General features: G+C 42.9%; 1 protein-coding gene across 2 annotated transcripts in view; it reads left to right on the forward strand.

Moving 5' to 3' along the window:
* nos1apa (nitric oxide synthase 1 (neuronal) adaptor protein a) overlaps positions 1 to 12,452 on the forward strand; it is a 149,228-nt gene that overhangs the window by 81,967 nt on the left and 54,809 nt on the right. For both annotated transcript variants that reach the window (XM_070961514.1, XM_070961515.1), the window contains exon 5: positions 9,091 to 9,199. In XM_070961514.1, the coding sequence (XP_070817615.1) occupies positions 9,091 to 9,199 (109 nt within the window). The remainder of the gene's footprint in view (positions 1 to 9,090; positions 9,200 to 12,452) is intronic.

Here is a 12,452-nt window from a genome sequence, read left to right on the forward strand (position 1 = left end):
TTGTGCTCTCTTCTTTAACATCATTAGGAATGTCAGTCGGTATCGGCGGATCGGGTATCAGCCAGACGTGACCGATCCGCATTTAATACAAACAGGCTGCAGGTTGAGTTTACAGTGCCTCAGCCATCCCAGGCCTTATGTTACATAAAAATGAGTGCGATGCGTTCCACATTGAGGTATACATGTTTCAAACGCAGATTTCTGCATCCCAGAACATGTTTTAGCTCGCCTGTAACGTTTTCTTCTCACCATCCTGCAGACTTTGTTGCACACATTCTCGTACACACCAGCATGTGCATGTGACCAAAAGCAAACCTTCCTGGAGGTCCACACCCCTGAGGCAGAATAAGAAAATACCACATAAATATTTTACCTGCCTCGATTTGTTTTGAGGTTTGTGTTTATATGAGAGGAAGTGGGAGTTTTCTTCGGTTTGTCTCAGCTCAGGTTTTTTTTTTGCACAGCGTCACCATCGTCATTGATTTAGTGACCCCGTTTCTCACAAAAGACCCCGTCGTGTGCTCATACACATACACAAACTGGGGTGCTCACCTTCTTTTGTTGTAAATAATGCATCAAAGAGGAAAAATGGGAGAGAGCTGCTAACTTCTCACCTTGACTTTAACAAGCGCAGTAGGAAATTGCCTCTCTGCTCAATGATTGAGACTGCTTTGTTGTGATGCGTTCAGAATTGCCAAATCTGTGCTATAAAATTTCCGAGCTTTTCTTCCCGTGGGCACACGGGGGCTGAGCTGGCACAACAGCTTTTCTGATAATGAACCTCTACCTTTTCACCCTGCCTTTTATAGTCACTTCTAATCACCACGATGCCTGATCAGTATGCTGTGTAAATAAGTCTGGTTTATCTCGCTTTTGCCAAATCATGCCGTTCCGGACATGATTTTAGGTCGGGGCTGCTGCAGAAACACATAATAAAATATGACGGGAAAAGAAAAGGGCTTTTTTTCAGTTAGACGTGGCCTAAAGGCTTTGTATAACCTCTTCTAGTGTAAGTATAGTCAAGTCATCCGCTGCGGTTATAAGCCGGGACACATTGAGCTGAGGAGTGTCAGCTGATGAAGATGTTTTCAAACAGAACTGTCAAAAGCAAAGAAACACCTCAAACCCAATCATCATCCATCATTGCTGTCAAAATGCAAAAAGCCATTCAAATTGTGAAAAACGCTGAATCTGAACGACAGGCAGGAGGGAGAGTCGGTGACGATTAGTGTTAAAAAAAAAAAAAAAAAAAAAGATGCCAAAAACAAACATGACATCTTATGCAACTCATTGTACAAATGATCCCAGACATGCTGCTTTTAGGCCACATGTTGCTTGTTTTTAGATGTTTCTTTTTGTCATATAAGCTTGAGACAGACCAGCGGACCAGTTTGAAACCTGCAAAATCCCAACGAGTCACACATCACGATGGACTTTCACCAGCACGCATAAAGCTTTTAGCCTTAGCTGGCGCAGACGAGCACATACTGAATAGGTGAATGAAACAGCGCAAACTCTCGTGTGTGCCTGAGCTAAGACAGAAACGGACATCCATCACAGAGTGCTTGCTTTGCCAGCTGTCTGTGGCAATGCATGAGCCAAACAGAAGGGGAAGAAACTGAATGAGATGGTGAGGGGGAGATGAGAGCAGCACAGACTGTTTACTCTGCAGATAAAGCTGAAGCAGAGCGAGGTGAGCGGCCGGTGAACTGAGGCTAGCGGGTTACTCTCTCATTCACGCAGCAGTGATTTGCTTCCCGGTGTTGAAAAGCGGAGACAGACCTGGACCTGCATTCACGTGATGTAACACAGACCAATTAGCCTAATGGACAGAGAATGCGGTCATTACTGCTCGATGTTTTAAGGGCTGCAAACTCTACATTATGCAGCTGATTGACACTAAACCTGTCACTAAAACGTGGCCATTCTTACAAACGGCCTGAATTAGCCTGATGAGGTCAGTCTAATTAACTATTCGGGTTTAAACACACCATAAATATAATTGACACTTCAAATCCACCTTTGCTTTCAGCTTCTGTTTAGTCCGATGGAGGAGCCACAATTAAGTCTTTAACTCACGCAGAATCTGCAACCCGTCGTTTGACCACATCTGCGGGGATTATGGAACTTATTAACCATTCACTTGTGGTGTACAACATAATTCCCTTGATCCCTTGCTGATGTTTTGCAGAGAGGGGCTGAAAATGGTACATTTCACGGCTGCTCAAGACGTTTCTGCTTTCGCTAGAAAGGTTTGAAGGATCACACACGTGTCAAGCTAAGATTAAAAGCACACTTCCTGTACTCTGCCTCACCAGTCAGCAGGATATATACCACACAGTGGTCTCCCAAGTCAGTGTTGTCAGGGTGACATCCTGAATGTTTCATGCGACTGAAGATGACACTGGAGCCGCTATAGATTTCCAATAGCAGGATGCTAAATGCAGGCAGATGATATTAATACATATGCATTTGGCTTTTATTCCTGAGCATGATGCTCTTGCTAAAATAGGCACACACACACATACACACACGCCGACAGCCTGATCTAGCACACAAGCGTTACTGTATTGATTCTCTGTAACTGTGCGAGTGTCGGTGCTGTGTGTGTGTGGCGCGTTGCCTCTTAGCCTTTGATTTATAACAGCTGTGCTTCACAGGCGGCCATTTATCAGAGGAAAAATGACCAAGGCCTTCTAAAACAAGCCCACTTCATTACTCAAACATCACATCACAGCCACCTGCGTGATAAACTCAGCCTGTTAACATGAAGGGCTTATTAACGAGTGGAGGTGTGTGTGAGTGAGCGTGTGTGCGCGGTCATTGAGTCTTCTTACTCTGGCATTAAACAGCTTGTGCAAAGTGAATGAAAGCCAGGGCCACTAGCTGTGTGTCACACATGTTTGTTTGTGCGCCTGCGACCTGCGTGGCCTGTAAACACACAGTTTTCCTGCTTACATTGTGTCGATGCTGCAGCGGGTCACGTTCTCGGTCACACTCTGAACGCACCGCTGAACTTTCCCTCTCCGGATGAGTCATGAATCTCGCCTTCTTTTCACCTCCTTATTCATGCACAGTCTCAGAATGGCTCTTTTCTCCCTCCGTCTCTTCATCTGGCCATTCACTCTCCATCCTTTGCACGCTCGCTTTCTCTCTCCATCCTCTCATTTACCTTGAGTGTCCGTCTCTCTGTTCGCTCTCTGGGCTTTCAGTCACAGCCTTTTGCTGTCTCTGCCTCATTCACTAAACTCTGCCAGCTTTTCCATTCTTATCACTGACACTTTTTTACAATTTAACCACGCATTTTACTTTAAAGGAATCTGATTGAAAGTGTTTTTAAATAAAAACCAGAAATAACTTTGCTCACATTATGGGCCCATGTTTTCCTCTGACTCTTATTGACAGAGCTGGGATGAAACCCGACCTTAAAATTGATCTTGCGAGATGAAATGAAAATTTCAAATAAAACTTAATTGTGTCTGAACTAGAGCTTGACTGATCTGTGATGTTTGAGGCAGACATCATGCCATTTTGGCAAAGATCCATAGAATTTGTCACTTTAGGGTAGTGACAGATGTGTTATGAGACATATTTAATCACTGAAGGATAAACTTTAGTATCGCAGCTGTCAGTGTGAAATAAGCACAAACAACCACTACAGATAAAAAAAAAATACTCAGCATTTTAAACTTGATTTAAGAAGGCATATAGTTGCAGCCAAGGCTTTACAGATAGGGAGGTCATGAGTTCATGTCTCAGACAATCAGTCTGAATTATTCATATCTTGCCGTTAACTTGTTTATTTACATTGTCAGTACACTATATTTTCCACCACGAATATCTCCAGCATTTATTTTTTATTTAAATTTTTTCTCCATGCAGCTAGCTATACAACCCCGATGAGCAAATTCTAGTCCTTTTTTCTATTTTTTGTGACCTAATTATAGTCACATTTAAATAGTGAGTCAGATAAACACTGTAATCAGCCTGTAAAGTATCCAGCGTGTGTTAGCTCTTCACTGCAGAGGTGGCTGTCTCCAGCAGGGCTGGATAAACACCCCAAAATACAGAGGACATGACCTGCTGTCTTAAACAGTAGCTGCAAACCCAGTTGTCACAAGCTGCAGAACAAACACACTGTTCAGAATTCAGTTTTGCCTCCGATGTCTCCCTTGAGATAACATGGGTAAGTCATGGGATGGCAGCGGGACCTTCACGGGTATCAGAAATGGCATCCTGGCCTGTTGAGTGAAGTTCTGGTGGAGGAACGTTCCCTCAGTGGCTTTCTGCCTGTGTGACTGTTCAATGATGAGTCAAGGGAGGGACGTGTTTTGATGCCAGGGCACTGATGTTTCCTAGAGATGATCATTTTAATTTCGTTCTCATCTGATTTCTTAGATTTGTCCTCCAAATGTCTCTGATTATCTAGATGATCTGAAATTAGAATGGATTCATATTGATCACCAGCGTTACAGAATGTGAAGATATGTTTTGCCTCATGTTTGACTCCTTGAATCATTCATCACCGTCTTGCCTCTGTTGACTGCTGTGCTGTTTATGCAGACTGTGTGTGTTGGGATCAGCCCGCCTGCTGTGTCACTGCTGCCTGCTTACTTCCTGCCCTCAGATGAAACATCGTCTCAGCTTTACTGAAAACTGAAAAATCTTCACACTCTCATTTCTTTTGTTCCAATGCATTATTTCTGTTGTTAGAGTCCCACTACTGAGTCACATTTCGGCTTTGTCAGTCCCCTCGGCGACACAGAGCAGAAAAGTGATGTTCATTCATGTGAAAAAGTTGTGGATTGTTGTAACTTTAAACAGGAAAAGCAGCCCTCTTTAAAACCTGATAAGAAGTTTTTCCATTGTCAGTGTTTGTAGTCTGATTTCCTTCGCCGTTAACCATCTTTGACAGCTCTCATGTCGAGCCCGCCTCTCTTACTCGGAGATTTGATCTATGTGAGGCAGCTCCACCTGGATGTTTGGCAGCTTTCCTGTTAGAGACACTTGATAGAGATGCATCTGAGCAGTCTTCTCAGCGCTGCTCGGGGATTTGTCAACTAAGCCAGTCAGCTAAGCTCACTTTAACTTACTCTTGGCTGAGCTCCACTGACAGCATGTAATGTTTCTTTTTTATTATTGCCTCCAATTTTTGAATAATGTTCAGTTTCTGTACGTGACGACTGGAAGAACACGGGACCTTTTCCGCTGCTTTAGATTTCAAAAGAAGTCGTCTTTCGGGACATTGATCTTTATCACAGTGACTGAGGGTTCAGGGAAGAGGGGAGGAGAGGGGAGGGCGAGAGTCGAGAGGGGAGCCAGCTAAAAGGTTTGTGCTAAGTGCAGCCGGACAGGGTCAGTTTTCTTCCAGTAGATAACAGATTGATAACAGAGATTTGCCAAAAATGACGTTCAGTTATTCCCACACATACGTTTAAGCCATTCAAATATCTATGCTTGTGCATTAGGTCCATAAGAGGGCAAGCCAATACAACAAGAGTCAGAGTACTTTTACAGGTATATTTATGTTGACATAAACATGTCTTTTAAAAGGTCTGCACACCTACACATTCCAGAATAAAGTCAGAAAATAAGGTCCTATATTTAGCTCGCATCAGCTTGACCTAAGGTACATTTCCAATCAGTCAAAGTGATGTTGTGTGCAGAATTTCCAATAGGTGCCGTTTCACATGTCTCAGAAGATTTCAGTGTCCCGGGCAAAAATTCTGGTCAAATATGATTGGATTATGGGCCCTGTTTTCCCTTGTTTTTATGACTAAGTCTCTAATGGGAGCAGCGATTTTTGAAATCGGTTCAGTACTGAGTGAGAGTGCTGCAGCCAGCAGTCATGAAACAGGCTGCTTTTGCTCACCATCAATCTACGTCCCCTGAAAGTGTTTGTCTTTGCCACTGACAGGCTCAGATTGTTAGAATAAGTGTATGAAAACATTATGGAGCGGATCCATACGGAGTAAGATCCTTTTTGTTAAACCAGAAACAGCTGCTATATCGCTCTCGCCAAAGCCACCAGACTCCATTCACAGAAACAGTCCTTTTATCACCGTAAAACACCCTTCTTTCAAACCCAACAAAAAAACAGCAATTAATGGGTAAAGGAAAGATGGAAAACAGCAACATACATACATAAAAATAGGTTCAGTGTGAGAGGAAACATAAGCAGTCAGACATTCAGACACAAACAGGCGAGTCAGAACATCAGTCACAGTCTACAGATGACCTCCCGGTTCACCTTTGACCTACCGTGCTTGCTGTAGTTTTGAGGGATTCTGTACCATTACAGGTGTGCTCCTTCTGATTTAGCACCAAAGAAGGTGGTAGCTAATCTACGGATAGAGTTGCTTGTTTATGACCTGTGTGATGGTGTGTGGTGAGTGAGCTGCAGTGCTATCATGGTTGATAGATTCAGTGGCCAGATCTATGAAAAATTCCAATATGATGAAGTTTTCCTTAAACAAGCAGCAGAAAGTAGAATGGATCCTCTTTGTATCCCACTGTTTCAGTCCTCCTCACCAGAGGGAAACACTGCATACAGTATGAGGGGTTTGTCTACATTCCCGATTTTTTTATTCTCTATTGTTTGAATGTTTCTGCACTGCTGAAGTCCTTTGTACGAGTACTCTGATAGCTGGCATTTTATAATGCATGGTGTGAACATTTCAAGTAATTAGGAATAAGAGAAAACCACCACTGTGTCTTAAAACATCTCAGGGAAATAAAACCCAATTTAATCTTAGACTTTTGCAGCAGCAACACTGAATGAGAAACTGCGTGCGTGCGTGCGTGCGTGCGTGCGTGCGTGCGTGCGTGCGTGCGTGCGTGCGTGCGTGCGTGCGTGTTGTATGAGTCAGTGTGGGTAGCTGTGTCTGGTATTTTGACAGTCGGCTAAGCAGAGTCGACAAAGATACCATCCATACCACAAGACCTCAGCTCATCTGGCTCCCAGAGAAAAGGCTCAAACAAATACCGCAGAAATGTCAGAGTGTATAGATGAGACCCCTGATTTCTAGTACACAACACAAATATGCACGCACGCACCAAAGCAGTGTGTACAGACAGAAACCCAGATGCACATTTGAACAGAGACAGCAGGGTCATTTGCATAATCCTCACCCCATTTCTTGCTCTTGCCTGGTTGTCTGTTGTGTCACTGTGATAAATTACCCCAAATAAACCACCAGGCTGCTTAATTGTGACACTAATTAAACAATTATGAAGCTGCTCTGCCTGAGGTTTGTGGTACTTCCTTCAGCCATCTGACATTTTAAGTTTAACCAACAGCTGGTTTCGCAGTGGCGTTCACTCATTAACCTTCTGAGTCCAGCCACACATCGCAGTGCTTTACCCCGAAATCCCACACGGCGCGCAACGTTTGTTCTGTAAAAGCTTGCGAGTCCTGTTTTACAATAACACAGAAGCCAAAAAGGTGGTCCAACCTTTAGTCAGGAAAATGTAGGTTTGAAGTTTGTTACTATGAAGATTGTAGAGACCCTTTCAGTTGAGAGCTGCCTTTTTGCTGTCTGCCTCCTGCACTCCTTTTTTTAACTCTGTGCAGAGTCCCACAGTGATGTTGTGTGGAGTGTAGTTTCATAATTATAACTTGATTATACAGGGCAGGGAATACGTGTTAAGCATTGTGATCATCAGCTCATCTTGAATGTTAAATCTCACAGTGGGACAAGTGGAAAATTTGCATTAGCAAAGCAGAACAGTATGCACGAGATAGCTGTGCACCCTTTAAAGACAGACAGGAAAAAAAGCTTGTCTGAAACAGCATTTGGAAGGATGCTGGAGGCCGTCAGATGTGATGATAGCCTGTCTGGTCATGGAACAGGAAAGAAACACGAGGCTGTTTACAGAGCTATGGATGTCGTGAAGGTCTACAGCGACACATTTGTCAACGCTGTCGTATTTGAAGCAAGATCAGAGCTTCTTCTGCTTATGTTGAGGCAAATCCAAGGTTCTGAAAGTATTGTTTAAGTATTGAAAAAGTGGACTCTCACGTGAAGGTGGACCCTGGGGTCTGATGTGGAAGCAATATGCTTTGGAAAACAACATTTCACCTCCTCCTGTTGTGGAACAAAATATTGCCAGTGGCTGGAAAAGTTCACACACACACACACACACACACACACACACGCACACACACACACGCACACACTCGAGCTGCCCTCCAGAACTGTTTGAAGAAAGTCCTAATTTTCTTGAGCGTATTTTAGTTGAGAAGCACATGCCTGTCGCGCTGAAGCATCTGTCTCATGTAGACTCTGAACACGACCGTCTCCAGCTTCATGGTTTCCCTCTCGTCCCTGTATTGTCAGCTGCAGTGCTTTATGTCTCCGGCAGCGCTCTGTCATCATTGAAAGTTAGATTCAGTGTCGAGCTTAACTCATACAATGTTCTCCCTCCTGCAGGTTATTGTATACTATCTCCTTTTTTTTCCTCCCTTTTGGTCCCAAACTTATTATTTCCTCTTTACCTGCTCTGCAGGATATTGTATATGTCTTCACTGCTGGCTGCACACAGTCTGTCCCTAAAAGGAGAACTCTATTATTGTCTCAGACTTACTTCCCTGTGCATCCTCTTTCACACAGGATATTTTTAGTTGTAATAGTATTTCGTCCTCTGTCTCCTCTTCACACTGGAACTATCACTCTTGTCACAAAGTATTTTTTTAAAACTTTGAATTAAAGTTTACCTGACTTTCAGTGTGTGTCGCTGAGCTTCCTGTCTCAGTCCCCAGAATAGATGTTTATAAATCTATGAGGATGTCTGTACTTAATGTACTTAATCGTTAAACTTAACTTTACTGTCTAATCTCAACTTTCTTTACCCTCCTTCTTTAGCTTGAGAGATAAATTTGGTCTCTTGCCTTTGGATTAAAACAAGCCTAAAATAGTGTTTATTTTTGTCCCATTGAAACCCCAGAGAAACGGGCTCAGTGCCGATTTTATGTCTTAAGATACATTTAGAAACGCTGCCAGGCTCTGATTCCATTTTTGCATCATATTCTGAGGTTTTTTTTATTATTATTATTTTATTAATTTCTGACCTGTTTTTTCTGTCTTTCAGGATATTCTATGTGTCTCATGACTCCCAGGATCTGAAGATTTTCAGCTACATCGCCAGAGATGGACAGAGTAATGTCTTCCGCTGCAATGTCTTCAAGTCCAAGAAGAAAGTAAGAAAGACAGTTTGAAAGCTTTTACCTTTTAGCATAAACGCAGAGTCTGAATCAAGAATCAAGCTTGAGCTCGCTCTGAACTATCAAGTTAGAAAGCTGGCCTGACCCAGTGATCCTAATTCATTTCCCATGAAGCATTATGGGATTTGATAGTTATACTGTAGATTAGCGGCAGGAACACACCAATGCCTCTGAGCATTGCTTGCCAGCCCTCTGTTTAAACTTTATTGGTGGTGTCAACCAAGACAGGTGTGCCCCAACAAACCGACTCCCTTTAGAGTAAATCCAGACATGCTTCTTCATTATGAATGTGCTAAATGAAAGAATGCGTTACCCCTCCCTCATTAACAGCAATGAGGTGTCCTCGAGTGACACACTTTCTGGCGCCCTGCTCCTCTGCCCCGCGGCCAACAGATCAGACTGTGCTTATAGCTACAGCGTGGTTAAAATATTGAATAGTTTGTGTGGTTTATGATATTCAAGCACATCATTGGACTTTTACACAGTTTTTTTTAAATGATTACAAAATGAAAAGACTGCATATCCAGTTTTTTGAAGATAAGCAGCTACGCTACTCTGTGTTCATCAAAGGTATCGAATTAGTGCATCACACTAATGTTAGTTCTTTGTTCATATAACAAAGGTTAGAGCTCATATTAGAAAACAAAAGGAAAACATTGTGACTTGACTTCTGCGTTTGCTTTGGTTTGATATCCTGTGAGTGAATTTGTGCATTTGCATGACTTGCAATAACCAACTGATCAAACTTTGTTCCTGGATAATTGCAAGATGGAAAAGGGCAGCCGCTAAGTGTTTCTTTTCCAGTGTTTGCACAGTCTGATAGTCGAGTCGTGTTTAAAGCTTCTCCTCTCTGAAATCATGTCACCGTCTGAGTCACATCCTGACAGCCGCCAATAAAGAAACACTCAAGGGCACCATAGGCATGTCATTGTTGAGGTTTGCAGAAGTTGGAAACCCATTCAGGGTGGATGTGTTGCTGCAGAGCTGAGCAGAGAAAGTCAAAACAGAGTTCAGCGATGTGACACAGTTAGAAAACGTGCTCCCAGTTTCCCACTTTAGCTGCCAGTTCGCAGGACTGGATGGTGAAGTGCAGGGGTTAGCTGAGTGGAGCACACACTGCCTCATTATCTATTAAAGGCAGAGTGAGACTGACACATGAGCACAGGCACACACACACAGCACACACACACACACACACACACACACACACACACACACACACAGCACACACACACACACACACACACACACACACACACACAGCACACACAGCACACACACACACACACACACACACACACACACACAGCACACACACACACACACACACACACACACACACACACACACACACACACAGCACACACACAGACACACTGTTTGGAAGACAAAATGGAAAGTGACACATACCAAAATTCTCTGGGGCAATTATGGCCTTGAGGCCATTAAGCTGGAAACGGGTGCATGTGTGCGTGCGCCTCTATATGTGTGGGTGTGTGTGCGTGCGTGTGTGCGCGGGGGTCTGATGGAGACACTATAGAGAACACCATAATGTGTTACAGTTACAGCTCATTTATTACTGTCTACCTTCCATATAACATTTCAGAACATTTACAAGGTCGTTACATTCGTTTAAAGTGCACAGTTTATGGAGCATACTCACCTGCTGCGGTGGCTCTGAACAGTGATACTTAGTATTGCTTTCATCAACGAAAATTATGACTAAATAATGTCATCAACAAACCTTTATCACGTGACGAAAACGAGACGAGATGCAACATAAATGCTGGTCTTGTGACGATAACCATAATCAAATATATAATGCAATATCGTTGACGAATAAAAACACGACTAAATAAAATAAAAACTGCTAAAATGTCTCTTCATTTTCATCGACTAAAACAAGACGAGAGGAAATGTTCTAACGTTATTTCGTCTCGTTTAGTCGCGTTGTTATTATTATTTTGCAGTATTTCTGTTTCCCGTGTCTCATTCAGGGGCTGCATCAGGTCGCACTGCGCAGTCGCAGGCAACGTCATTTCCTCAATCCCCACTCACGACATTATTTAGAAGATGCAGCTGCGGTAGGTTAGCATTAACGATAGACAGCTGACACAGAGAACGGGACCGATGGCCGGCCAGTCAGCTTTGGTTGGTAAAATAAATATGTTGTAAATTCAAATCAGAGCGTCTTCGTGTCTGGAATGGATGTATTCTTGAGTCTATAAGGTAACAATATAACAATAAGACAACCTTGTTTGAATCGTGAAATGGGTTTGGCTAAAAGAAAATTTTGGTTTAGTCTATACTACTAGATACTATATTGACTGGGTTAAAAAGAACTGCATTACTAAAAGTTCGTCGACTAAAACTAGACGAAAATAGTCACAGATAATTCTGACTAAAATAAGACTAAAATGCTCAGACTTTTAGTCAACTGAAACTTAACCAGACTAAAAAGAGTTTGAACGTGACTAAAGCTAATAAAAACTAAACAAAGACTAGACTAAGACTAAAATTAAAACAGGCCGCCAAAAACAACACTAGTGATACTATAAACAGTTTGTTTATAAGAGATTATTTCTCGTGGAGACATTTTTCCATGTGAGTGTCTCATGACTGACAGAAGGCACAGCACCTTGCACTATGAAAACACTGACACTGGTACAGCGAAATGAAGTAAACAAAGTAAACAAAAGTGTATTTGGCTGCACTGAGAGGGATCTTTTTGACCACTTGGGGGCACCACAACAAGCTGTAAATGCAACATGCATATTACCATCTGAGGAGGTTGATATGACAAACATGTTTGCAAAGAGCTGCTGTTTAGTCACCCAGCAGACCTGGAACAGTTGTGTTGTGCCCACATGTTCATGTAAGTCCAGTATTTACTCTCCTACCTTTGTTTTGATCTCCACCAACTTCTTTTTCTGTTATACTGTCATCTTGTTCGGTTCGTCTTCGTGTTCAGCTCTCTTCACCAGCTGGTCTTAGCTCTGTCTGCTGTTTGGTGCTGCACGGTGGGTATTCTCAGAGGGATTTTGCAGTAAACAGCTGCGTGCAGCTGCTGAAGACGACACTGCTGAGAGCGGTGAGAGCGAACCAGGCAGTCAAGTCACAGGCAATAATAACAAAAGAAAAAGCTGAAAGATGCTGAAAGCTCAGGCTCTGCAGTGCTGAGGGATTCTTCTCTCTGTTCAACACTGCAAATGACACCGTTCACATTGCA

The sequence above is a fragment of the Chaetodon trifascialis genome, chromosome 4, assembly GCF_039877785.1.
Source record: "Chaetodon trifascialis isolate fChaTrf1 chromosome 4, fChaTrf1.hap1, whole genome shotgun sequence".
NCBI lineage: Eukaryota > Metazoa > Chordata > Actinopteri > Chaetodontiformes > Chaetodontidae > Chaetodon > Chaetodon trifascialis.